At 35.8% G+C, this 24,730-nt stretch overlaps 1 protein-coding gene across 2 annotated transcripts in view; it reads left to right on the plus strand.

The window, feature by feature from the left end:
* The first annotated feature begins 4,978 nt into the window (after positions 1–4,978).
* LOC114327066 (calcitonin gene-related peptide type 1 receptor) overlaps positions 4,979–24,730 on the plus strand; it is a 33,663-nt gene continuing 13,911 nt past the window's right edge. Inside the window, exons 1-5 of one of the 2 annotated variants that reach the window (XM_028275572.2) lie at positions 4,979–5,194; positions 12,768–12,929; positions 19,561–19,723; positions 19,774–19,896; positions 23,227–23,709. In XM_028275572.2, coding sequence (XP_028131373.1) covers positions 5,141–5,194; positions 12,768–12,929; positions 19,561–19,723; positions 19,774–19,896; positions 23,227–23,709 — 985 coding nt within the window. In that variant the 5' untranslated portion in view covers positions 4,979–5,140. The remainder of the gene's footprint in view (positions 5,195–12,767; positions 12,930–19,560; positions 19,724–19,773; positions 19,897–23,226; positions 23,710–24,730) is intronic. The other variant, XM_028275574.2, reaches the window with a different exon arrangement.

Consider the following 24,730-nt stretch of genomic DNA (forward strand, 5'->3'; position numbering starts at 1 on the left):
CATTTTGACAAACGATTGTCTCGCTCTCTCTATTCGCCTCTTGATTTCTCAGGAAGGAGTAAATAACAATAATTAATTTTTATAAACAAACATTGATTTGACAAATATATTTAATTTATTCTTGGTTCTGATTGGCCATTTCACCACCAGATAAAAACCGTTTGACTTGCAGCAACACCAATTTGAAGAGGGTATTTTCCCCACCTCAAAGAATCGAAGGATATCGGTACTATTGATACAAGATTATCTACTAGATATTTAGTGGTGATACCAAGTGGGAGTAAAGAACGAAAATTATTCGTCTGATTCATACTTACATAATAATTCTGCTTCTTTTTCCTCTCGTTCTTCTTTTTGTTGTCCTTTTTCATCCTCCATCCATCTAGGGGCACAACAGTCCAAACTGGGCCTTGGCTTCCTTCAGCAAGCTTCTCCAATCATTTCCATTTACTGCTGTTCTTTTCCACGAACGTGTTTTTGGGAGGTTTTTGGCTTTTTTCTTCGTCCTAGGTGTAAGTAAATTGTCCTAGTAGCGATCCATCAGCGTGACCCGTCAAAATAGCCCGGTCAAAACAGCCCCGTCAAAAAAGCCCCGTCAAAATAGCCCGAACACAAAATAGCCCCGACGAATAGATCGCACACAAAATAGCCCCGGTCAAAACAGCCCCGGCTAAAATAGCCCCGGCTAAAATAGCCCCGGCTAAAACAGCCTCTTATAAACAATTACACAATTCTTTATACAAGGTGTCCAAAAACTTTTTTTTAATTTAAATTATTTGACAAAAAGGAAGAATGTATTTAATTTAAAATGCATTTTACTGTTGCCCGAAAGCAGAAAAAAATGTTTATATTATAAATAAACATTGATTTTCGCTTAAGAGGATCGGTACGTATTTTCGGCTGCAACGCTATTCAAATGGGGATTCATTTTTTTCGAATCCTGAGAAAAGTAATAAGTATTTTTGAAAAATTTAAACGCAGAATGAAAGATTACGTTATTAGCGAGGGCAGAAAGTCCCTGAGAACTTCTATGTTTATTTTAATAAGTTACAGGGGTGAAAAACTAAGAGAAAGTTTAGTGTGATTTTTAATTTCAAATATATCACTCAAACTACCAATTGTGAAAAAATTGTTCATGTCAAAAACATCTAAGAGGTGATAGATAACGTTATTTCACAGTGAATTTCGTGATACATCAAAAACAGTTATCGACTGTTAACGTTTATGGACACTAATATTTTAAGCTGTAAATGTAGACAGCGTTATTAATAGGCTGCTATTAATAGACTCAAAATAAACTTTTTATTTATTCTAAGGGACTTTCGGCCCTCGGTAATAATTTAGTCCTTCATTCTGCGTTTAAATTTTTCAAAAATATTTATTGGTTTTTTCAGGATTTGAAAAAAATGAACACAATCCCGTGGTAATATTTTCCAAATCTATCTTTGTCTTACAACGCACTCAGCCGAATATAATATTGTCAGCATATATTGTCAGTCAGACACTGACAATCAGTGACAATTTTAAATATTTGACATTGCATCGGGAATATGTTGAGTTATTGATTAAATATTATTGATATATAGTGTATTTGATAAATAATTGATTTAAGACGTGAACTTAATAAAAAGTTATTTATTGTGTATTATTTGTGGAAGATCCAAGCAGAGAATACATCAGGATAATATATTCTGTGATCGTGATCCAAGTATTTTGTTGTTAAAGATGTTCAAATTTGTAAGCGTTCCATAACAATATATTATTAAAAAATCACTTTAAAACTTTTCCTCTTTTCCCGATTGAGTATTAGTCTTTGTTGTACAAATAAATTATTACATTCACTGAATACATAGTTAGTGAAAAACTTATCACATTTATTAACTGAATTAATAATTTGCAATTATAAAAATAACAGTTATCCAAGAACATTCAAAACCCATCTCTTTAAATTAATGATGACATTTTCAAGTAGAATGACATTCTAGTAATGTTTACATATCCATACAGTGTGAATTTTACTACACGTAATTTGCCGTGTAAAGACAGAAAAAGTAGGGATACACGTAAAATATTTGCGAATTATGTACCCATAGCCTTAACTTAAATGTTCAAACTTCCAAGAGGCAGGGAAGACAGGACTCGAGTTCTCTGAAAAGACCATTTTTATTTAATGTGGTTAAGATGAACATCTGAATAGAGGATAATTACCATTTCCGAAAAAATGTATTTTTAAGGGATTATTTCATGATGAATTCTGAAGGGAGCTTTTTTGTCGGGGCTATTTTTCGGCGGGCTATTATTCCGCGGCTATTTTGTCGGAGCTATTTTGTGTGCAGGATATTATGTCGGGGCTATTTTGTCGGGGCTATTTTGTCGGAGCTTTTTTGACGGGGCTATTTTGACGGGGTACCATCCATCAGATGACTCCTGGCTGGTATCGTACGAACTCTTGTCCGATGGCAATTCAACATTGAAGTACGACTGACCTTAATAATTAATACATTCTAGTGAGCAAAATACACGGAGCCTTTGAAATTTGGGTATACCGAAGAATCCTACGAATAAGTTGGGTGGATAGAGTTCGTAACAAAGTTGTTTTGCACCGGATGGGAAAAGTCACGGAAGTCGTCAGAACACTTAAAAATCGAAAACTTAAATATTTTGGCCATGTTATGCGACACCCAGAGATATATAATATACTCCATTTAATAATACAAGCCAAGGTAGAGGGAAGAAAAGGGCCAGGTCGAAGAAGAACGTCATGGCTTAAAAACCTGAGAGAATGGTATAACAGATCCTCTGCATCCTTTTTCCGAGCTGCCGTTAACAAAATTGCTATAGCCAATTTCATAGCCAACGTTCGATAATCGAGCACGGCTTATGAAGAAGAAGAAGAAGAAGAAGAAGAAGAAGAAGAAGAAGAAGAAGAAAAAGAGCAAAATAATTCAAGTTTTTTGCTGCCCCATTTTTCATTACATCTCTTTTGACAATTGTAAGCAATTGTGTTTTGAGGAGTTTTTCTGAAGTAAAGTCTGGTTTGGTTCGGTAACGTAATAATACATAAGAATCACCTGTAAGAATGGACAATGTAAGAATAACAATAGTAACAGACGCTAGATGCCTTGATCTCCATCTTGACTAACGTCCCACTTAGAAGAAATATATGAAAATCAAAAGAAAACAGCTCGGCTTAAAATTCCTTCAAATGTACTGCCTACTTTTAGACGCAAATCAAAACTCAATATCCAAAACAAAATTCTTTTGTACAAAGCTATACTCGAACCTATCTGGTACTACGAACTACACCTATGGGGCTGTGCAAAGCCAACGTCGCTAATAGTGTGATACAATTGATCCAAAAGATGGCATAACCCAGACATCCAAAGTGAAAGTTATCCTCAAACACCAAATTGTTCTATATGGTCCACATAATGTTCACAAGAAAGTCACACCATTTTGAGCGTCGGGTTTGGGGGGAAAGGGGGGAGAAATCGGTAAATTCTGAGTTTTTTTTTAAGTATTTCGTCAATATTTCTAGAACTATGAGGTTTAGCATGAACAACTTTCTATACAAAAATGTTCTACATTAAATTTGAAATAAAAAAGGCTTAATGCATAATCCTCCTAAAATGAACGGTTCCAAAGTTACGAAGGTAGTATAGTATAATCGGTCCAAAAAAGGCCTAACCCAGACATCCAAAGTAAAAGTTTTCCTTTAACAACAAATTGTACTATATGGTCCACATATTGTTCAGTAAAAAGTTACACCATTTTGAGCTTTCGGTTTGGGGAGGAGATGGGGGAGAATTCGGTAAATTAGTAGTGTTTTTACGTTTTTCGTCAATATTTCCAAAACTATGCTTTAGCGTAAACAATGTTCTATACAAAAAAGTTCTACATAAAATTTGAAACAAAAAGGATCCTATACATAATTGTTATAAAATCAACGATTCCAGAGTTACGGAGGGTGAAAAGTGGAGGTTTTCGATACATTTTGTATTTTTTGGGCAATTGATGATAATTTTGGGTGGTGAAGTTGACGTTTCTTCAAGTGCTTATCACTAAAATACCATCGGCCACTGAAATAGCAAATTTTATTTACAAAACACAATCCTGTTAAAGAAAATTTCTTTCATCAGTAATAAAATAAAACCTCCACTTTTTACCCTCCGTAACTCTGGAACTGTTGATTTTATGACAATTATGTATAGAATCTTTTATGTTTTAAATTTTATGTAGAACATTTTTGTATAGAACATTGTTTACGCTAAAGCATAGTTTTAGAAATATTGACGAAAAAAAGTAAAAAACTACTAATTTACCGACTTCTGCCCCATCTCCCCTCCTCCCCAAACCGGACGCAATAAATTGTGTAACTTAATGGTGTAACTGAACAATATGTGGACCATATAGAACAATTTGGTGTTTGGAGGAAAACTTTTACTTTGGATGTTTGGGTTAGGCCTTTTTTTGGACTAATAATATACTATACTAACTCCGTAACTTTGGAACCATTCATTTTAGAAGGATTATGCATGAGACCTTTTTTATTTCAAATTTAGTGTAGAACATTTTTGTATAGAAGATTGTTCATGCTAAACCGCATAGTTTTAGAAATATTGACGAAGAACGTAAAAAACTTAGAATTTACCGATTTCTTCCTTATCTCCCCCCCCCCCCCCCAAGACGCTCAAAATGGTGTGACTTTTTTCTGAACATTATGTGGATCATAGAGAACAATTTGGTGTTGGAGGATAACTTTCACTTTGCATGTCTGGGTTATGCCATCTTTGGATCAATTGTATCATACTACACCCCGAGTTGTAAAGCCAGTGAAGAAAAACGATAAAAAAATTGTTGAGTAGTGTATTTTGTTGCACAATTCATCAAATACGATAAAAATCACTATCTAATAAAATCCCATTCAATACATTTCACCTAATTAAGAGATATCAGAAAACAATCAATATAGCGAGAAATATAAACAGATAAAGGTTTGCTTTAATTATTTTATTACCAACAAATTATTTAGTAAGTATATTAAACCAGTTGGATTATTTGCCTATCGCCTCTCGTAGATATTTGTCTATTTATCTGTAAATAATTAGAGCAGTGTACCCCAAATGGAGCAACTGCAACGATGTTATCTCTAACTTTAATTGTGTTATTCGTGTTTGTTCAACCAATAGTTTCGGTAAGATTTATTATATGTTGTGTTTATTTGGTTTATGGTTTAATGAGAGGTGATAGTTTTTTTCCTACTATAGATTTGGGTTTAATATCTGTTATATTTTAAGTTTTATGATGGGTTTAAGTTTTAGGACTCTCTGGTAAATACATATAGAGCAATCATCTTCAAATAACATTACTTACACATACATTATGCCAATTGGAAACTTCTTCTTCTCTTCTTCTCTTTTGTATGTATGCTTAAAGCCCGTTTTTTCTTCAATATTAGCCTCCTAAATTGTTTAAATTATCCACCATAGCACCCAAGCAAGTGCTACGATGGGCACCAAAAGGACGGCGGAAGAGAGGAAGACCTAGGAAAAGCTGGATAGAAGGAATCCATAGGGAAATCGGAGAAAGAGGCTTGAACGAAGACATGTGCTACGATCGAGAGCAATGGCGATTGGGAATCGGAAGACGTCGTAGAACGTTATGAACCGATTATATATATATATATATATATATATATATATATATATATATATATATATATCCACCATCTTTTTCTCGGAAATCTCGGGAGAGAGAAACGTGAGAAGTAGGAGGATTTTCTGGTTGCGAAATTTAAGGGAGTGGTACGGGTGTAGTTCAATACAATTGTTAAGAGCTGTAGCCAACAAAGTTAAAATTGCTGTGATGGTAGCCAACCTCCAATAGGAGACGGTACTGCAAGAAGAAGACCATATTTTTCTTCTATGTTTTGGCTTCTCTCCTTATCCAACAGACTTTTCCCTGATATTCGTCAGAGTATTTTCATCTCTGTTGTTTCTAGTAGTCGTCTCGTTTTAGATGTGTCAAGTCTTGTCTCCGCCGTGTATGTCAATATAGGTCTAATTGCTGCTTTATAGATTCTTGCTTTTGTGTCTTGTCTTTGGTGTTTGTTCTTCCAGATTGTGTCATTAAGAGATCTCGCCGCTTAACTTGCTTTTAAGCTTTGTTGTCGTACTTCCTGTTCAACATCTTGGTAACTAGTTATATCTATTCCCAGATATATAAACCTTGCTTCCTGCTTTATTATTTTCCCATCAATTTCGATTTTACATCGTAGTGGGTATTTAGATGTTGTCATACATTTGGTTTTTTCTGCTGATGTTGTATTGAAGATATGTGTTAATCTTTGGATGTGTGTTTAGGATGTGCCTTAAATTAGGCACTAAGTTGATGCAAACGGATTACACGAGGAGTTTTTGGGGTTACTGAACACAAATACGTCATCAGAACTGACCACCAGAGCACCTGGTGCCCAGTGTCTTTGCTAAGGCATGTCATCTTCTGGAGTTTCGTACCTTGAATGCATGCAAATAGATTATACTGCTAACGCATGTTACCTTCTAGCGTTTGGAGGTTAATTTGGCACCAGATGCACTAGGGGGTCGGTTCTGATGGCGTACTCTTGCTCAACAACTCCAAAAGCTCCCGACTAATTTGTTTGCATCAATTTAGTGCCGAAAACCTTCGAAATTCCAGAAGATAACGTGATCCTAGGCACCTAGGCTCCGGATGTCGGTTCTGATAGCGTATTCATTTTCAACAACCCCAAAACTTTACGAGTAATCTGAAACTCCAGGAGATGACGTGCCTTCGCAGTGAATATGGGCACCAAGTGCTCCAGGGTAGGTTCTGATGGCGTATTCGTCTTCAGTGACCCAAAAAAAAACCCCCGAGTTACAAAATCTGCCCTTAATAGACTTATTTTGACATGATTATGCACTTTTAGATACATTTCATGCACTTTAAAATGCAACAGTATGCATTTTCACCCATTTTTCTATAGTAGACTTTTTTCCTGACATTATCCTGAAAACAATGCAAAAAGTTGAAAGTCTCGAAGTGCTGTATTTAAAAATCGATTTATTTTATGCTAAATTCCCTTGTGTATACAGAAAATTTTCCTTTTCTTATCAAGAATTACTATAACAAATTTTATTTAAATTTATTTAATTTGAAACACAGGAATCGTGTTAATTACTCATAAAAAATATTTAAATTAATATTTTTTGTGGCTTTTATGAAAAAGGATTTTTATTCAACATGTCTCTTCATATTTGTCATGGTCAGAGACATAAAGATGATTTAATTTAATTAAAAAACGGAAATGTTTCAAGATGCTGTAGTCAAATCGAAATTGATTTTTTTTGTGCATGTTGTTGAAACTGGTAAAACATGAATTCAAAACATGAGTTTTGTGTGAATCTTTATTTTTTGATAGCTTTTTCAATTCTTTATTTTATTAAGCCGGCCACTCATGGTACTGTTTGTCGTTCCACAAGATCGTCGATGTTATCAATTTCTGCAGTAGGTACTGCACCAGACAGATCAGTCTTTCTGCGCTCAAACTGTAGGATTTCGTTGGATGCACAGTCACATACGATCAAAATGTTTGCCAATTTAGTCGAATTCGACAAAATTGAACGACGCTGCAGTACCGTGAGTGGCCGGCTTTAGAATTAGAAAATTTTAGCAAGTTTTTATTGTAATTTCAACAATTATTATTAACCCTTGACATGTGGTATTTCATACTTTGCCGAAAATATATTTTGTTGTAAAACGTGTTCTATAAGCCAAGCCGCACACCAAAGAAACATGAAACGAAAAACATGAAACATGAAACGAAAAACATGTTTCATGAAAAGAAAACACTTCTAAACAAATCTCAAAGTCCGCCTACCAATGAAACGAGTGTGATTCATGCTCATGACACATTTTTATTTTCGGAGAGTTTCATAAATGGCCGGACATATATTTGTTTAGCAGTGGTTTATTTCCATGAAACGTAATTTACGTTTCATGTTTCTTTGATGTGCGGCCTGCCTAAAAGATTTCTAGAACACCATCTGTGTACCTTGAAGTGGTGTGTAATAATTGTACCTGCTTCCAGGGCCGGAACTAGGGGGCAAAGGGGCACGTGCCCCCGGCGGCAAATTCGAGGGGGCGGCAATTTTTTTTTTCAAAAGGTAAAAAACAGATTTAAACGGTTTCAAATAACTTGAGTACTAAGACCAACAACATTATGCTAAATTAGTAAGTACCATACATTTTTTAAACAGTTGTACTGACCGTGAACCTTTGCATTGTTAACACATTCAGAACGTAACTGTGTTGCATTCTATATTTGACACAGTTTTGTATCTTGCAAAGCAAGGAAGGGCCTTTCGAGGAACGAGTGAGGTGACAGATTTCAGTGATCCAGACACTGGTTCTTTTTTTAATACCATTGATCTTATTGCTCGCTACAATGTTCCTTTAAGTCAGCACATTGAACGTCATAGGAAAGGTCAAGTTTCCTACTTTTCCCATCAAATGCAAGATGAATTTCTAAATATTATAGCGAATGAAATTAGGAAAGACATAGTCAAAGATGTTTTAAATGCTAAATATTTTTACCTCATATTTGACTGTACGTCATATATCAGCCACAACGAGCAGATGACTGAAATAATCCACTATGTTAAAAAAACAGCTCGGTGATTGATGAAAGCTTTTTAGGTTTTTTCACGGTAAGCAATAAAACAGGAGAAGGTCTTACACGAGACATATTGCAAACAGTGGAAAACGAAGGTCTTGACATACAAAATTGCCGGGGTCAGTCATATGACAACGGGGCGAATATGGCCGGCAAATATAAAGGTGTTCAAGCAAAGATCCTCGAGTTAAATGAATTGGCATATTTTGTGCCCTGTGTGGCACATTCCCTGAATTTGGTCGGAGTGCTTGCTGTTGAGAGTTCGGTGGAAGCTTAAAGCTTTTTTAAATCTCTTGGTAGCTTGTACAACTTTTTTAGTGCTTCCACTTCCAGATGGGAACTTCTAAAAAAGCACGTACCCATAACTTTGAAATCACAAAGTAAAACCAGATGGTCGGCAAGAATAGAGGCCGTCGAAGCTGTGTATAAGCATTTTGGTAAAGTTATACTGGCATTGGAAGAACTACTTAACGACCCTCTATCAACATCTGATAACAAAAGCGAGTTCAAGACCTTGTTGGAAAAATTGAAAACTTTTGAATTCATAGCATTTTGTTGTTTCTGGTATTCCCAATTGAAAACGATTGACTATGTGCAGAAGTTTCTTCAAAACGACGATTTAACAGTTGCTCAGACTGCAAAACACTGCAGGGACTTCTGCAATTTATTAAATCTTCTAGAGATTTTTCGCCACAAGCAGCCCTTGATAAAGCTAAGTTTCTTGCTAGTTTAAACGACGTATCTGAATTTAAGGAGAAAATAAAAATGAAGAAGAAAGCCATGTTTGACGAACTATCTGAGGATGAAGTTATCAATCGTTCCCAAGAAGACTTATTCAAAAGTTCAATGCTAGAAATCACTGACAGATTGGTAGTAGAGTTAAGTACTAGATTCAAAGCTTTGGACAATGTCAATGAAAAGTTTGGATTTTTGAATGGATATCGAATTAATGAAATGGACATCTCTGACCTTAAGGTGAAGGCAGGCCTATTGGCGGATACTTACAAGAAAGACATGAACAAAAAAGACTTTGTATTTGAAATTGAAACTATCAAGAACCATGCTTTGGCAGTAGATCCTAACTTGAAGGATGCAAATGCTTCAACAACTCCTGACATAATTTTGAAAAATAAACTTGATGAGGGTTATCCCAATATCACAACAGTACTACAAATATTTCTAACTATCCCAGTATCAGTTGCTTCGGGAGAAAGAAGTTTTAGCAAATTAAAAATGGTAAAAACTATCTAAGAAATTCAAAGGAGCAACAAAGGCTCACTGATTTAAGCATTAGAGCTATTGAGCACAAACGTGCATCTTCCATTAGTTTTGATGACGTAATACAAGTATTTGCTTCTAAAAAAAAGCTGTAAAATACAACTCCCTTTGTAAGGTGGTTTATGAGTAAAGAAAGTTAGCATACCTAGCCCTATTTTTTGTGGATTTGCCGTAATGAAGTATGTATGTAGTAACGTTGCAAAGGGCCTAGCCGGGTAAGATGATGAAAAGTGCCCCCAACTCGATTCGAATTCCATATAGGTCACCGTTTAGCATATATAGTGAAACTGACTTTCTGAAATTTTTAGCCCCCTAGGTGGTCATGTGACCCACCTAGAGCCTAATTAGGCTTTTTAAGTTTTTATTTTTTATCTCAGCCGCATCGAGAACTAGCAAAAAACTTTAAATAAAAAAGTTGTAAGCTTTAAAAGGTTCTGTCCGAAAAAAAAATTTTTTTTTTGGCGGAAAATTTAAATTTTAGAACGATTTTAAAATTTTAAATGAGTGTAAAAAAATAACTAAAACATTCGTTTTCACGAAAAAAATATATAACGTGTATTTTTGCATAATATTTTACCCTGAATTTTTTCAAATTTTTAAAATTGGTAAAACGCACCTTTAAAAATAAAAAACCGCATTTTTTCGGTTTTTTTTCGTATTTTGATACAATTTTATACATATTTTTCAAAAAAGGTAATACCGTCACTAGAATAGGTAAAAAACTGAAAAATAATTGGGATTTGCTTAATAAAAATTTTTTGTAATCCCATCCATTTTCAATATACAGGGCGTTGAAGAAAACAAAATTTTACACATTTTTTACGATTTTGCCGAAACTACTGGCAACATTGTAATAAAATTTGGCGAGTTTTAAGAGGTAGTTGTTGTGCATTTTTTGACATACAATTAAGAATTTTATATTTATCATTGGCGCGTATACGGGTAATAGTCTGAAATTTTTAAAGAAAAACGTATATGTAAACGTAAATGTACGCCACTGACATATTTCAAATTAACAATCCTTTTTGAATTCCTCGTTTAATTTGTGATAAAAATCTATCTTCCTATTTCTTCATACGACGCGCCATTTTTATTCAAAAAATAAAACATCTGAACCCTTACAAAGTATTCGAACTTCTATTAGTAGTTTCTACATCTACATACGTAAACTGGTACGTCCATTATAAAAACTAATTCGGATACTTTGGAAGCGTTAAGATATTTTATTTTTTGCAGCAAAACGGCGCCTCGTATGAAAAAATGATACGATAGTTTTTTAACGCAAATTGAATGAGGAATTTAAAAATGATTGTTAATTTGAAATATGTCAGTGGCGTACTATCTTTTTTCTTTGAAAAATTCAGACCATTACCCCTAAGCGCGCCAATGATGAATATCAAATCCTTAATTGTATGTCAAAACATGCACAATAACTACCTCTTAAAACCCTCCAAGTTTTATTACAATGTTGCCAGTAGTTTGGGCAAAATCGAAAAAATGTGAAAAATTCTGTTTTCTTCAACGCCCGTATCTTGAAAATGGATGGTGTTACAAAAAATTTTTATTACCCCAATTCTTTTTAAATTTTTTACCTGCTCCAGTGACGGTGTTACCTTTTTTGAAAAATATGTATAAAATTGTATCAAAAAACGAAAAAAAAACGAAAAAATGCGGTTTTTATTTTTGAAGGTGCATTTCACCAATTTTAAAAATTTGAAATAATTCAGGGTGAAATATTATGCAAAAATACACGTTATGTATTTTTTTCGTGAAAACGAATGTCTTAGTTATTTTTTTATACTCATTTAAAATTTTAAAATCGTTCTAAAATTTAAATTTCCCGCCAAAAATTAAAAAAAAATTGTTTCGCACAGAACTTTCTAAATCTTACAATTTTTTTATTTAAAGGTTTTCGCTAGTTCTCGATCCGGCTGAGATAAAAAATAAAAACCTAAAAAGCCTAATTAGGCTCTAGGTGGGTCACATGACCACCTAGGGGGCTAAAAATTTCAGAAAGTTAGTTTCACTATATATGCTAAACGGTGACCTATATGGAATTCGAATCGAGTTGGGGGCACTTTTCATCATCTTACCCGGCTAGGCCCTTTGTAATAACTAACTATATTTTTGAAACTCACAATGTACAATTAAATTCATTCCTTCCAATTAAACTGTATGTACTATTTTTTTATTTACCTACACCTATGCTATGATCTACATCCATTTTTTCAATAAAGGGGGCGGCAAGTTTAAACTTGCTCCCCTTACGGAGTAACCTAGATCCGGCCCTGCCTGCTCCCAACTGCTGCATTTTGAGTATAGTTTAGTCTTTGAGCTACGTTGCCGTAAAGTTTTCTTGCGGTATCACGTACCGCATGTTAGTGTTAACGTTTCTATAGTTTAAAACAGTCCAGTGCATTCTTTCGCTATTAATATGGCAGCAAGTTCATCCAATTGTTGTACCTTCAAATGGAAAGCACTATTTTACTATTTTTGAGTTACCAATACTCAAGTTTTTTTGTAATTCAGTTTATAAAGGATTTTGGAAAATTATGCACTATTTTTTTTAATTAGGCATGCGTTCATAATTTTCTTGAAAAAATAAAGTAGGTAAAACAAAAACAATGTAGAAAAGAGATGCATATTGAAAACAAAGGAGAATAGGCAACGGTATGACATACCGCATGTCACAGTCCACGTCCTGAAACATCCACGGCAGTAGTTAAGAGTTAAATAGAGTTTGTGGTTGTATTTTTTGGTTCTAATAGTTGTATTTCAATTAACTTTGATTTTATAGAAGCAGTGCCTTATCATTGAAGATCTTGTCGATGAAGAACTATGGAATTATTTTGCAGGTTTTTGGTGTTACTACTACACCAGCGACTTAGTATGGAGATATGAGTATATAATAACGGCGATTTCTTTTAATAATGAAACCTATTACGTGTATGCTTTAAATGTAAGTATATTATAATCATATAATCTAGGATCCAGGTGGTGGGGTTGAGTATGCACTTTTTATGTCTCCTCTCCTGTACACCGCTGTATAAGCACTTGGACATTGTCAAATGCTTTTCTAAAATCCACAAAGCACAAACACACATCTTATCAACGTCTTTACACCGCTGCATAAGCATCTGGAGAGCGAAAACTGCCTCTTTAGTTCCAAGTGCTTTCCGAAAGCCCAAATACGATCTATCACTGCTGCCAAACTGACAAACTTTCTTTCAGAAAACACTTGCAACTAGAGAAGCAGTTTTCGCTCTCAAGGTGCTTATACAGCGGTGTAAAGACGTTGATTAGGATGTGTGTTTGTGCTGTGTTGATTTTAGGAAAACGTTTAACAATGTCAATCATGAACAAATAATAGATATTCTGCGGAAGACAGGTATTATCATCAAGGATATTCGGATTGTGGATACTGGGGCCAAACAGCAAGGGCAAAAATTGGCAACGAACTTATTGAAAGTGTGAAGATCAAAAAAAGTGTCTGGCAGGGGTGTATCTTATCCCCACTGCTATTAAATATTTACTCCGAGGATATATTTAAAAATGTATCTTCTTCTTCATGTACCATGTCCTTTCAGAACGTTGGTTACCATCATAGCTATCTTAATTTTATTCACTGCCACCCTAAATAGCATGCTTGTATCAACACCATACCAATGTCGCAAGTTCTTCAACCATGAGGTTCTTCTTCGTCCTGGACTGCGTTTGCCTGCTATTTTTCCTTGCATGATATTTTGTAGCAACCTATATTTGGGACCTCTCATTACATGTCCGAAATACTACAGCTTTCTCTGCTTGATGCTTTTTATGATCTCAGTAGTCTTGCTGAGACGTTCTAGTATTGTGGAGTTTCGAATCTTCTCCACCCAGGAAACTTTTAAAATTCTTCTATAGCACCACATTTTGAAAGCCTCAAGGCGATTTAGATCGATTTTATTCACAGTCCAGGACTCGACACCATAAAGTAAGACCGAGAACACGTAGCAGCGAAGTAGGCGGATCCTCAATGCCAATTTTAGGTCTCTGTTACATAACACCTTGGACATCCTTCTAAAAGCGGCTCTAGCCTGCTCTATCCTAGATCTAATTTCGCCGTGACTTTCTGCGTTACAATTTAATTGCTGTTTTAATTTTATCAACTTGCTCAAATTTGGTATTATTTAAATATTATATAGACGGTTTTATATGCTTCTTCTTCTTCAGCCTGTGTTCGTCCACTGCTGGACATAGGCCTCTTCCATTTGCTTCCATCGATTTCTACTCTTGGCAATTCTCATCCACTGCTTGCCCGCGACTTGTTTGATATCATCTGCCCACCTCTTCTGCGGTCTGCCTACTCCTCGCCTGTTCTCTCTTGGTCTCCAGTTTGTTAGTCTCTGTGTCCATTTTTCGGGATTATCTCGGGCAACATGTCCGATCCATTGTCACTTGAGCCTTGCTATATGTTCTGCAACATCAGTAATCTTTGTTATTTCACGAATGTCGATATTTCGAATTTTGTCTCTCAAACTAATCCCTAGCATGGCCCTCTCCATCGCTCTTTGAGTTGTACTGAGCTGCTCTAAGGTTTTCTTTGTAAAGGCCATGGTCTCCAGTCCATATGTAGTTACAGGCAAGATACATTTGTCATAAACTCTACGTTTTAGACACATTGGTATATCTCTATTCTTCAAGATAAAGCTTAACTTGCCGAAAGCTACCCAAGACAATTGTATGCGTCTTTTTATTTCGGCTATTTGGTTTTCTTTGCCGATTTTGATGGTATGTCCAAGATATATATAGTGGTCTACATTTTCAAGATTGAAGTTGTCAATAACAAGATTAGTTTGTACATTACTCATTATTTTTGTTTTCTGAAGATTCATTTTGAGACCTATTTTATATTTGACTGCTGGTTTAGTTCCTTCATCATTTGCTCCAGTTCCTTGATATCTGTACTGAATAATACTATGTCGTCCGCAAACCTCAAATGACTCAAACGTACACCATCAATGTTTAGACCTTTTTCCTCCCAGTCGAGCTGTTTGAATACATTTTCCAATGCTAAGGTAAAAAGTTTTGGTGAAATAGTATCACCTTGTCTAATACCTTTACCAAGGCGTATTTTTTCGGTTTTTTGGTCTTCATTGATTTTGATGTGGAATGTGGCCTGTTAATAAATGTTTTTAATGAGTGTAGTGTACCGTGAGTCTATTCGAGCATCCCTGAGGGCTGACAAAAAGGACCAGGTTTCAATACTATCGAAAGCCTTGTGAAAGTCAATAAATGCCATATGTAAGGGTACATTATATTCTGTGGTTTTTTCTATCAGTGTTCTGATGGTTTGTAAGTGATCGTTAGTACCAAACCCTTTTCGAAATCCCGCCTGTTCAACCGGTTGATATAAATCAAGTTTTTGTGTTATGCGGTTGGTTATTATTCTTGTTAGCAATTTGTATAAATGTGACAACAAACTTATAGGCCTGTAGTTTCCAATATTAGTAGTGTCTCCTTTCTTGTGTAAAAGTATTATTTCGGCGTTTTTCCACAGATTGGGTATTCTTTTCTCTATTAGACACCTATTCAGCAAGACTTCCACAACCTCTACAACGGTGTTGCCACCCATTTTTAACATTTCAGACGTTATATGATCCTCGCCAGGAGCTTTTTTATTCTTCATTTGCTGTAAGGCATATCTAATTTCCGAAGAAGTTATTTTAGGGAGAGTTTCCGAGTCGACGTTTAGAATTGTTCTATGGTCTGTTCCGGGGTTCTGTATAGTGGATGTATAAAGATTCTTGTAGAACGTTTGTATTTCCTTGATTATTTGAGTTTTTTCCGTCACCGTATTCCCCTGTTGGTTTTTGATTTTAGTTATCTTCGATTTTCATTTAGTTAAATTTGATTTCAATACTCTCATGTTTTTATTGTCTTCGATGGTTTGCAATATTTGTTTTGTTTTATAAGCCCGCAAGTCTGACCTTATGCTCTTTTTAACTTTATTGTTGATAGCCTTATATTCTGGTAATTCTTTAGATGTTCTTCTTCTTTCTTCCATTAAATCCAGTGTTGTTTGTTTATGTTTCGTTTTTCTCGGATTTTTATTTTTACCACAGATCTTTTTTGTAGTTGATGTTACTTATGTCATTCGTTAATTTTTCTGTTATTTCATTTATATCTTTCGTGTTGAATACTGGTAAAGGTCCTAGTTTCTTTTTTAGTTCACTTTGATATTCCTCTTGATTCATTTCGAGTGCTTCTATGTTTGGTAATTTATCCTGTGTTAATAATTTTCTTCTATCGAATTTCGTATTTACTTCTATTCGCACCCTAACTAATCGATGGTCACTACCAGTGTCGACAGAATTTAGTACAGTAACATCTTTAGCAATGTTTTTGAAGTTAGAGAGTATAAAGTCAATTTCATTTTTTTACTTTGCGTCTGGGCTGTGCCACGTCCATTTTCTCTGCATCTTTTTCTTGTAGAATGTGTTTAAGCAGAATAGCTTTTCTTTGCTGAGGAAATTTGCGAGCATATCTCCCCTGTGATTTCTACTTCCCAGTCCAAAATTTCCAATATATTCGTTGTCGTTATTTTCGTTCTTTCCTATTTTAGCGTTGAAATCTCCCGTAATTATTACGTAATATGTTTTCTCTAGGTTTCTGGCTCTTGTAATGTCTTCATAAAGTTGTTCTACCTCTTCATCATCTGCAGAAGGAGTTGGCGCATAACAATGGATTATTTAAATGCTGTATCTACAATTTAGTTTTATTACCAGATAGATAACTCTATTAGAAATCGCTTGGAATTTAGTTACCAAGTTTTCAATTCTTTTATGTACCAAAAAGCCTACGCGTCCTATACCTTGGTTATTTCCTGAATTGTATTGGTACAAAGTGTGCCCTGATTTTAGTAGAGTCGTTTCTTCGCCTTTAAGCCTTGTCTCGCACAAGCCTACTACGTCCCATTTTATGGTCTTAAGTTCTTCTTGCAACTCTTCTAGGTTATCTTCTGTCCTCATCGTTCTGACGTTATATGTTCCGATGTGCATTTTGTGTGTACTAAGCGAATTTTTGGCTCCCCCAGATTCCACGAGGCAGACCCTTTTCTGGGTGTGGGACTTGGCATAACATACCGTACCCACCTGGGGACCATATCCGTTCGTTTTAGTATTCGCCATTTCTAAGTAGTTGGAAGGATGAGTAGCCTTAAAACACCACGCTGGCTAGACGGGTTGGTGAGTATTATATCAGCCGCCCACTCTGGTCAGACGCTGTTCGTAGGCGTCCATTCTGGATTAGACGCTACGGTTTTGATTCTATATTACCCCTATAATCGAGGGTTGCCACTTCCGCCATCCACACCGTACCGAAGCTCCGCTTCTCCGCCATGTCTGCCGTTGTGGACTTCATCCGTAACCCTGGACAAGGGACCCTAAACAGGTACTAGTTTCCCAGGTCAGGAAACCCCCGGAATCTGCGAGGGGCAGGGATTGATTCATTTTCCCTGATAGGACTATCTTCAATAATTTAAAGAGTTCCTACTTGCTACCCTTTTTTTTTATATGCTGTTGCTGTTTTTTTTTATATGCTGTTGCTTACTTATTTCGAGTATTTTGGTTTTCCGTATGTTCAGATAAAGACCTGCCTCCCTACAACTCTCAACGACACTCGGAGTAAACGTTGAAAAGCAGGGGTGACAAGAGGCATCCCTGCCGTACTCCCCTTTTAATATTAAGGGCCTGTGATTCCACACCATCTACTAAAACTGATGTTGTTTAATTCCAATATAAATTTACAATTATTCGAACATCTTCGAGCTTCGATCAATATAGAGTGCTTAACACGATCAAATGCCTTTTGGAAGTCAATAAAACAACAGTATATGTCTACAGATATATCTCGACATCTTTGAGCAAGTACGTTCATTCCAAACAGTGCCTCTCTCGTTCCAAACCCGTTACGCAAACCAAACTGTGTGTCATCCAGGTATTCCTCGCATTTATTGTAGATACGACCATGTATTACCTTTATAAAAATTTTCAATAAAGGTTTAACAAACTGATGGTTCTATAATCAGCACAGGTTTTTGCTGTTGTTTTCTTAGGTAGAGCTATAAACAGTGAATTAGACCAACCATTAGGTAGTTGTCCGCTGGTATAAATGGTATTGAAAAACGAAGTTATAGCCTCTAAACTAAAACATTGCTATCATTTATAAGCTTGTACATATATTTCAGTTGGAATTTCATCAGGACCAGTCGCTTTGTCGTCTTTTGATGATTATATGGCTTTTATAACCCCAGAGCGTGTTATAAGGGGTCCGTCGCAGTTAGTAATATCGGGAGGTGAACTACTCCTATCGTCTTCGAATAGGTTCGTAACGTACTTTTCCCATTCTTTAAGTTTGTCCTCTACTTCAAATATTACTTTACCATGTTCATCCTGTAAAAAATGTATGGAAAATGCAAATGAGGACATAAAAATAAATGGTGAGTTAACCAACAATATAAGATGTGCCGATGACACGGTGGTCCTTGCCAGTAGCATAGATTAATTACAACAGGTAATGGAAAGGGTTAATTCAGTTAGTGATAAATACATAAATACGGCCTGAGCCTCAACTTCAAGAAGACACAATAGAAGCTGATAAGCAAAAAGCAACAACCTGCTCGACAGTTACGGGTAAACAACATACTACGTAAATACAAAATGGGAACAGGGCACAGAAATTAAGGCGAGAATAGAACGAGCTAGAGCAGCATTTAAAAATATGAGAAAGCTCCTCATTAGCAAAGATTTAACTCTTCCCCTAATACTACGTCTAGTTAAATTCTACATTTTTCCGATTTTACTACATATATGGTGTGGAGGCCAGGACACTGATAGAGACGCTCACGAAAAAACTAGAAGCATTCGAAATGTGGGTGAACTGACGCATTATTCGTATATCCTAGACCGAACATATCACCAACATAGAGATAATCCACAGAATCGGAAAAAAGAAATAAATCGTGAGCACAATTAAACAAAAAAGAACTTGAATATCTAGGACACATATTAAGATACGGTAATTACCGTCTATTGAAATTGATTATCAGGGGAAAATAGAGAGTAAGCGAGGGCCAGGCAGGAAAAGACACTCGTGGCTCCAGAATCTGCGGAAGTGGTTCGAGCTCACATCGGTCGAACTATTCAGAAATGCCGTAAGCAAGATCAGAATTGCCATCTCCAAAAAATACTTTATCTTTATTAATAAAAAAGTTATAACAATTAAACATTAAAAATTTGATAAAAAAGTTACGCATTATGTAATTTGTTTATAACAGATTTAAACAAAATTAAGCTATAAACTTTGGAACAAAATCTCACTAATGGAAGTTATAGAACAACTCAATCTACGCGCGGGCGCATTTGCTGCGAGATGATCGTGCGCCGCAGAGCGCGGTATCAATATATTCATACCTTGGTCAGATCTGCCTTTACCTCTGTTGCCTCTGTGCAGAACTACGAGGCTTTTAGCTTTGGGAGAGATTTTCTTTCTCTCTTGAAGTCCACAGATATCAGTATTCTTAAATTATTGTAACTGAAATCTTTTTGAAGGTTAACGGGTCAGCACTTCTACTAGACTTTAAAGATGAAGCATCAATGGCATATATCAAAAACCAGTTTCCATCGGACGCAGCTTATCGGTTCTATTTGGCATGTAATCAAGATTCTGTAAACTGTTGCCAAGATGAGATGGATGAAGATAATATTCGTTATAGTAAGAATATTAGTAAGTTGATTTTAAGAATACTTTAAGGAATGTTTTAGGTGAATCATACTGTCCAGTCATTTGGGATTCTTGGACATGTTTTCCACAAACGAAAGTTAACACTACTGCTAAAATGCCTTGTAGCAGTCAATATTATGGAGCTGATAGTGATATATGCACCCGTAAGTATATTTTTATATATTAAAATCACATAATATGGCGATGTAAGCCCACTCCGTCTTAGCCCCTTAGATATCTAGAAGGGAACCATCAATTTCCACAAGAAATAAATTCCTGTAGCTGGCTGTATACCATTCAATTACAAGTAAAATTTAATAAAAAATTTTTGTCCTGGTAAAAGATATATTAGTTTAAAAAGCCCCTATATGGCTACAAACATATAAACAAAAGGTTTTCGCTCTGTAACTGTTTCGGTCAATTAATTAGGTCATTGTGTTATAGGAGGTGACAGGCAACTGACACCTTTTATAACACAATGACTTAATTAATTGACCCACTTACCAACTGTGGGAGTCATATGCTGCCCTAAAGCCGCATCCAAAGAAATTTTATCCATCCTTTGGATTTTAGGATGTTTATATTTATATAAGACTTTTAGTCTATTTGTAAAAGGTTTCTTTGTATTTTTGGGTGGCTCACCATGTGCTTGTAACACTGATGATGCTCTTGTTACAGAGCGAAAACGTTTTGTTTATATGTTTGTAGCCCCATAGAGGCTTTTTAAACTAATGTACCTTTTACCAGTACATACATTTTTTATTAAATTTACTTTAACCATCAATTGGTTTCGGACTCGTATTTATTCTTCTGAGGCAGTGTCGGTTCTGTGAGCCAAAAATATGTTTTTCTCCAGGCAGGGGCCTAACCTAACCTGGAGGCCCCTCCTCTTTTATCCGGGCTTGGCAGCATGACACTGAGTTGCTCAATCCACCCAATATCATGCAGGCAGAGTTGACAAATCTCTTACAAAGACAACTTTATCGATTATACCAAGCATATCGAAGACTCAACATGAACATATCCACTCAGAAAACAATTTTTTACCATTGCGAAAGATCCGATTAGATGCAAGCTCGTGGTAGAGGGGAAACCCATATAACAGCTAAACCAATTTAAATATCTAGGTGTAAACTTATCAATTTATCATGATCCAGCCAGAGACCTAAGAGGACAAATTAACAATGCCGATGTCTTGTCCGGATGTTTGAGAGATGTGGTCTGGAATAAGCCATATATGAGAATGAACAGCAAAGTTAGAATTTATAAAACTTGCATCACACCTGTTATGACCTATGGCATTGAATCAAGAGAAGACACCAATAAAACCAAAAGCATGCTACGAACAGCCGAAATGAAGACACTAAGAGCAACAGCAGGGAAGACAAGAAGAGATAGAATACGAAACAACATAATTAGGGAACAGTGTGGCGTGCAAGATGTAGTAAGGTGGGGTAGACAAAGACGAAGAGAATGGTTCAGTCATGTAAAAAGAATGGAGGAGCACAGACTACCAAGAATTGCTCTAGAAGAAAAACCAGCAGGCAAGCGTCCACCGGGGAGACCACCAAATAGATGGAGAGATAGCTGGCAGTCTACCTCTCAAGACATACTTCAACGTCGGAATTAACAGATCGACAGATCTACAACAAGTATAAGAAGAAGAAGAAGAAGAAGAAGAAGAAGAAGAAGAAGAAGAAGAAGAAGAAGAAGAAGAAGAAGACTTATTCTTCTGTTTGAGTCATGGTAGCTGGAACTAATGTTGCCAATTTTTGGCCTCCTATGATTTGTTCTGTAAAGTGACTAAATCGCCTGCTTTTGATCTACATAAACACCTTATGACTCACACAGAGTATACGCTTTTGTGGTTTTTGTAGCTGAATTTGTCTTCCTTCTTGTAGATTGGGCATCTTCTTCTTACGGTACCGTCTCCTATCGGAGTTTGGCTACCATCACAGCAATCTTAGCTTTGTTGGCTGCAGCTCTGAACAACTGTATTGAACAGATATATAAGGGCATATAATTGTTTTTTCTCCAATTCCAAGGGCAATCTCCTGGAAGTTCTTCTGTATTCCGTACGTCTGTTATTAGTTTATGAAATACATATATCTATCAGCATATGTTATATAATTTTGAGAATTTTAGCAGGTATGTTGTCAATATCTGTGGCTTTATTATTCTTCAGTACTTTAAGGTATCAATTTTTTCTGTCTAGTGATTGGGTATGTTAATTCATAACTCTGGTTTTAATCTTCTGTTACCTTCAAACTCGCTACTGCATGGTCTGTATTTGTTTGAATTTGCTCTGTTAGCAGACCATCGGAATAGTTTTTCTAGTCTGCTTTATGGCTGCTTCATCACCCTGAGTTGTTTCAGACATGCTTCTCTAAGTGATGCCCTGATTGGTCGTTTTCTCACATTCTCTTCTTTCTTCTGCATATTTTGTCTTCCTTTCTTCGTTCTTCTTCAAATTTTTCTCACCATTCTCGTGTTCTTCTTTGAATATACAGCAACTATACTACACTTTGAGTTTTTGAAGGTTTTTCAGGGAAGAGTAGTTGGCCCATCGCCCAACTCTCTTTTTGAAGAACCATTTCTCCCTTCCTGCTCGGCCCTGACTCTACCCTCCACTGGAGTTGGTTACCCAACCTGCGGTTTCTCAGGTTTGCCAGGTTTCACCCGTATGATTAGCACACACTTCTTGGAGGTGAGGATAGGAATTGACTAGGGATGGGTAGGGTGGCAACACCCTGTATTATGCATCACTACTCCTTTAAACAGTATTATCAAGGCTACTCTAGCCTTACGAAAAGCTGTCTATTCAACTTTCTTAAGAGGAAACAGTAGCGATCAACAGGTAGCCAAAACGCGTTCCAAGATTGCGGCTGTAATTTTGAATATTTTTTCGAGATATTTGGCACACGTATTCTTAATATAATAAAGAATGGCGGTACAGAGCCCAATTTGAAAAATATATTAATATGTGGAAATTACTCTGTAATTAAATACAATATTAAAAAAACGAGCCTGTACCGCCATTAAGAAGAACAAAAAAATACACTTTCTCCAAATAAACTTTTTTATCTGATGCCTAGATTTTGTGTCATTTTGGAACTACTAAAATAGTTTATTTCATTAGTAGTTCCAAAATGACATAAAATCTAGGCATCGGATAAAAAAGTTTATTTGAAGAAAGTGTATTTTTTCGTTCTTCTTAATGGCGGTACAGGCTCGTTTTTTTAATATTGTATTTAATTACAGAGTAATTTCCACATATTAATATATTTTTCAAATTGGGCTCTGTACCGCCATTCTTTATTATATTACGAATACGTGTGCCAAATATCTCGAAAAAATATTCAAAATTACAGCCGCAATCTTGGAACGCGTTTTGGCTACTTGTTGATCGCTACTGTATCACCTTAAGTATAAGTCTTTCTTTTAGAAACCCGAAATAAAACTAATGAGTTATTGATTCTGTTTTTTTTTTGTAGTGGAAAGTCAAAAGAAATGCATCTGGAACAACGCAACTCAACTAGCAGAATGGGTTCAGTCAACAGACTACTCAACTTGCTCAACAGTTCCACTTTATAAAAGACGATACAACTTCCATGTGATATCTTTAAGCGTCTGTATCGTTTTTTGTTTACCGGCCATCGTTATCTTTCTAAGCTTTGAAAAACTAAGAAAAACGATTAGAGTAGTGCTCCACAGGAACTTACTGATAGCAATCTGCATCCGCTGTATGTTAACGATTATCTCCAAAGAATTGATATACCTTGATGCTCTTAGGGAAGAAAGTTACCATACAATGGAAAACAACGGGGTTGTATGTCGAGCTTTAACTTTCCTGGAAAGCTCAGCAGTTAATGGTATTTATGGTTGTATGCTTCTCGATGCCTTTTACTTACATAAAGTGATTGTGAGGGCGTTTGCAAAAGAAGTCAAGATGAAATACATCTACACAGTATTGGTAGGTAAGCGTAGTATTAATATAAGTTACATAATTTTATTAATTTGCATTCTTCCTTCGATCTTTTAATGTATGTTTTAATGTAATTTTATTTGATATGCCATCGAATCAATCATCTCAGTCAATGCCAATCATCTCAGTTTGAAACTAAGACAAATGTTTGGTCTGTGTTTTTGTATGATGCAGAAGTATGTACACTAAAATATCGACCATGAACAGAATTGAAGCATTGGAAATGTGGATTCATAGACGGTTGCTGAAGATAGAGGACTGTAAAAGTGTATGAAGAAAACAAGTTTCTTGGTTAAAAAACATTCGTGAGTCGACTCAGATATCAAATCCAGGACGATTATTCCATGTTGTAGAAGATCGAGAAGCATTCGCAATAGTGATGGCCAACATTGGATAACTCTGATATTTAGCACGTGAAGAAGAAGATGCTATCGAATTTTGGAGTTTTTTCTACTGAAATTATTTAACTGATGTAGGCTCTTCTTCATTGCTGCTTTTGTGATTTTCATGTTGTCATCATATCACTTTTGTACAATAAATATATTATACACGGCTCACTAAAATAATTAGTTACGCCCCTGTACTACTGATTACTTAAAATTCAAGTAGTATTTATGTAACCTTTCTGGAAACTCCAGGTTATTGTTGAGACTCGCATTTGAACCCCTCGCCGGGGCAGATCGTCAAAAGCTTCCTAACGAGAATCATCTCTAATCTATCGACGCTCCCGCTATTCGTAAAAAGGCCGCATTTTACCGGCTTTTTTTGCTATCGTTTTATACCGCTCAGATAATTCAATCTGCTCAGTATTATCGACGATGATTTATTTAGCGTATTAGTGAGTGCCTTACAAATGAACCAAATGGATTATGGAATTCAATCAGAGCTCTGATGTGACACGTCATCAAGGAATAAAACTGTAAGTACTCTACATGTATGTGAACATAACTTATTAGTCGTGATACTGTATGCATTTTGAACCATATACCTCTCGTAGCAAATATTCTTTGTGC

Source organism: Diabrotica virgifera, chromosome 6 (assembly GCF_917563875.1).
Source record: "Diabrotica virgifera virgifera chromosome 6, PGI_DIABVI_V3a".
Taxonomy (NCBI): Eukaryota; Metazoa; Arthropoda; class Insecta; order Coleoptera; family Chrysomelidae; genus Diabrotica; species Diabrotica virgifera.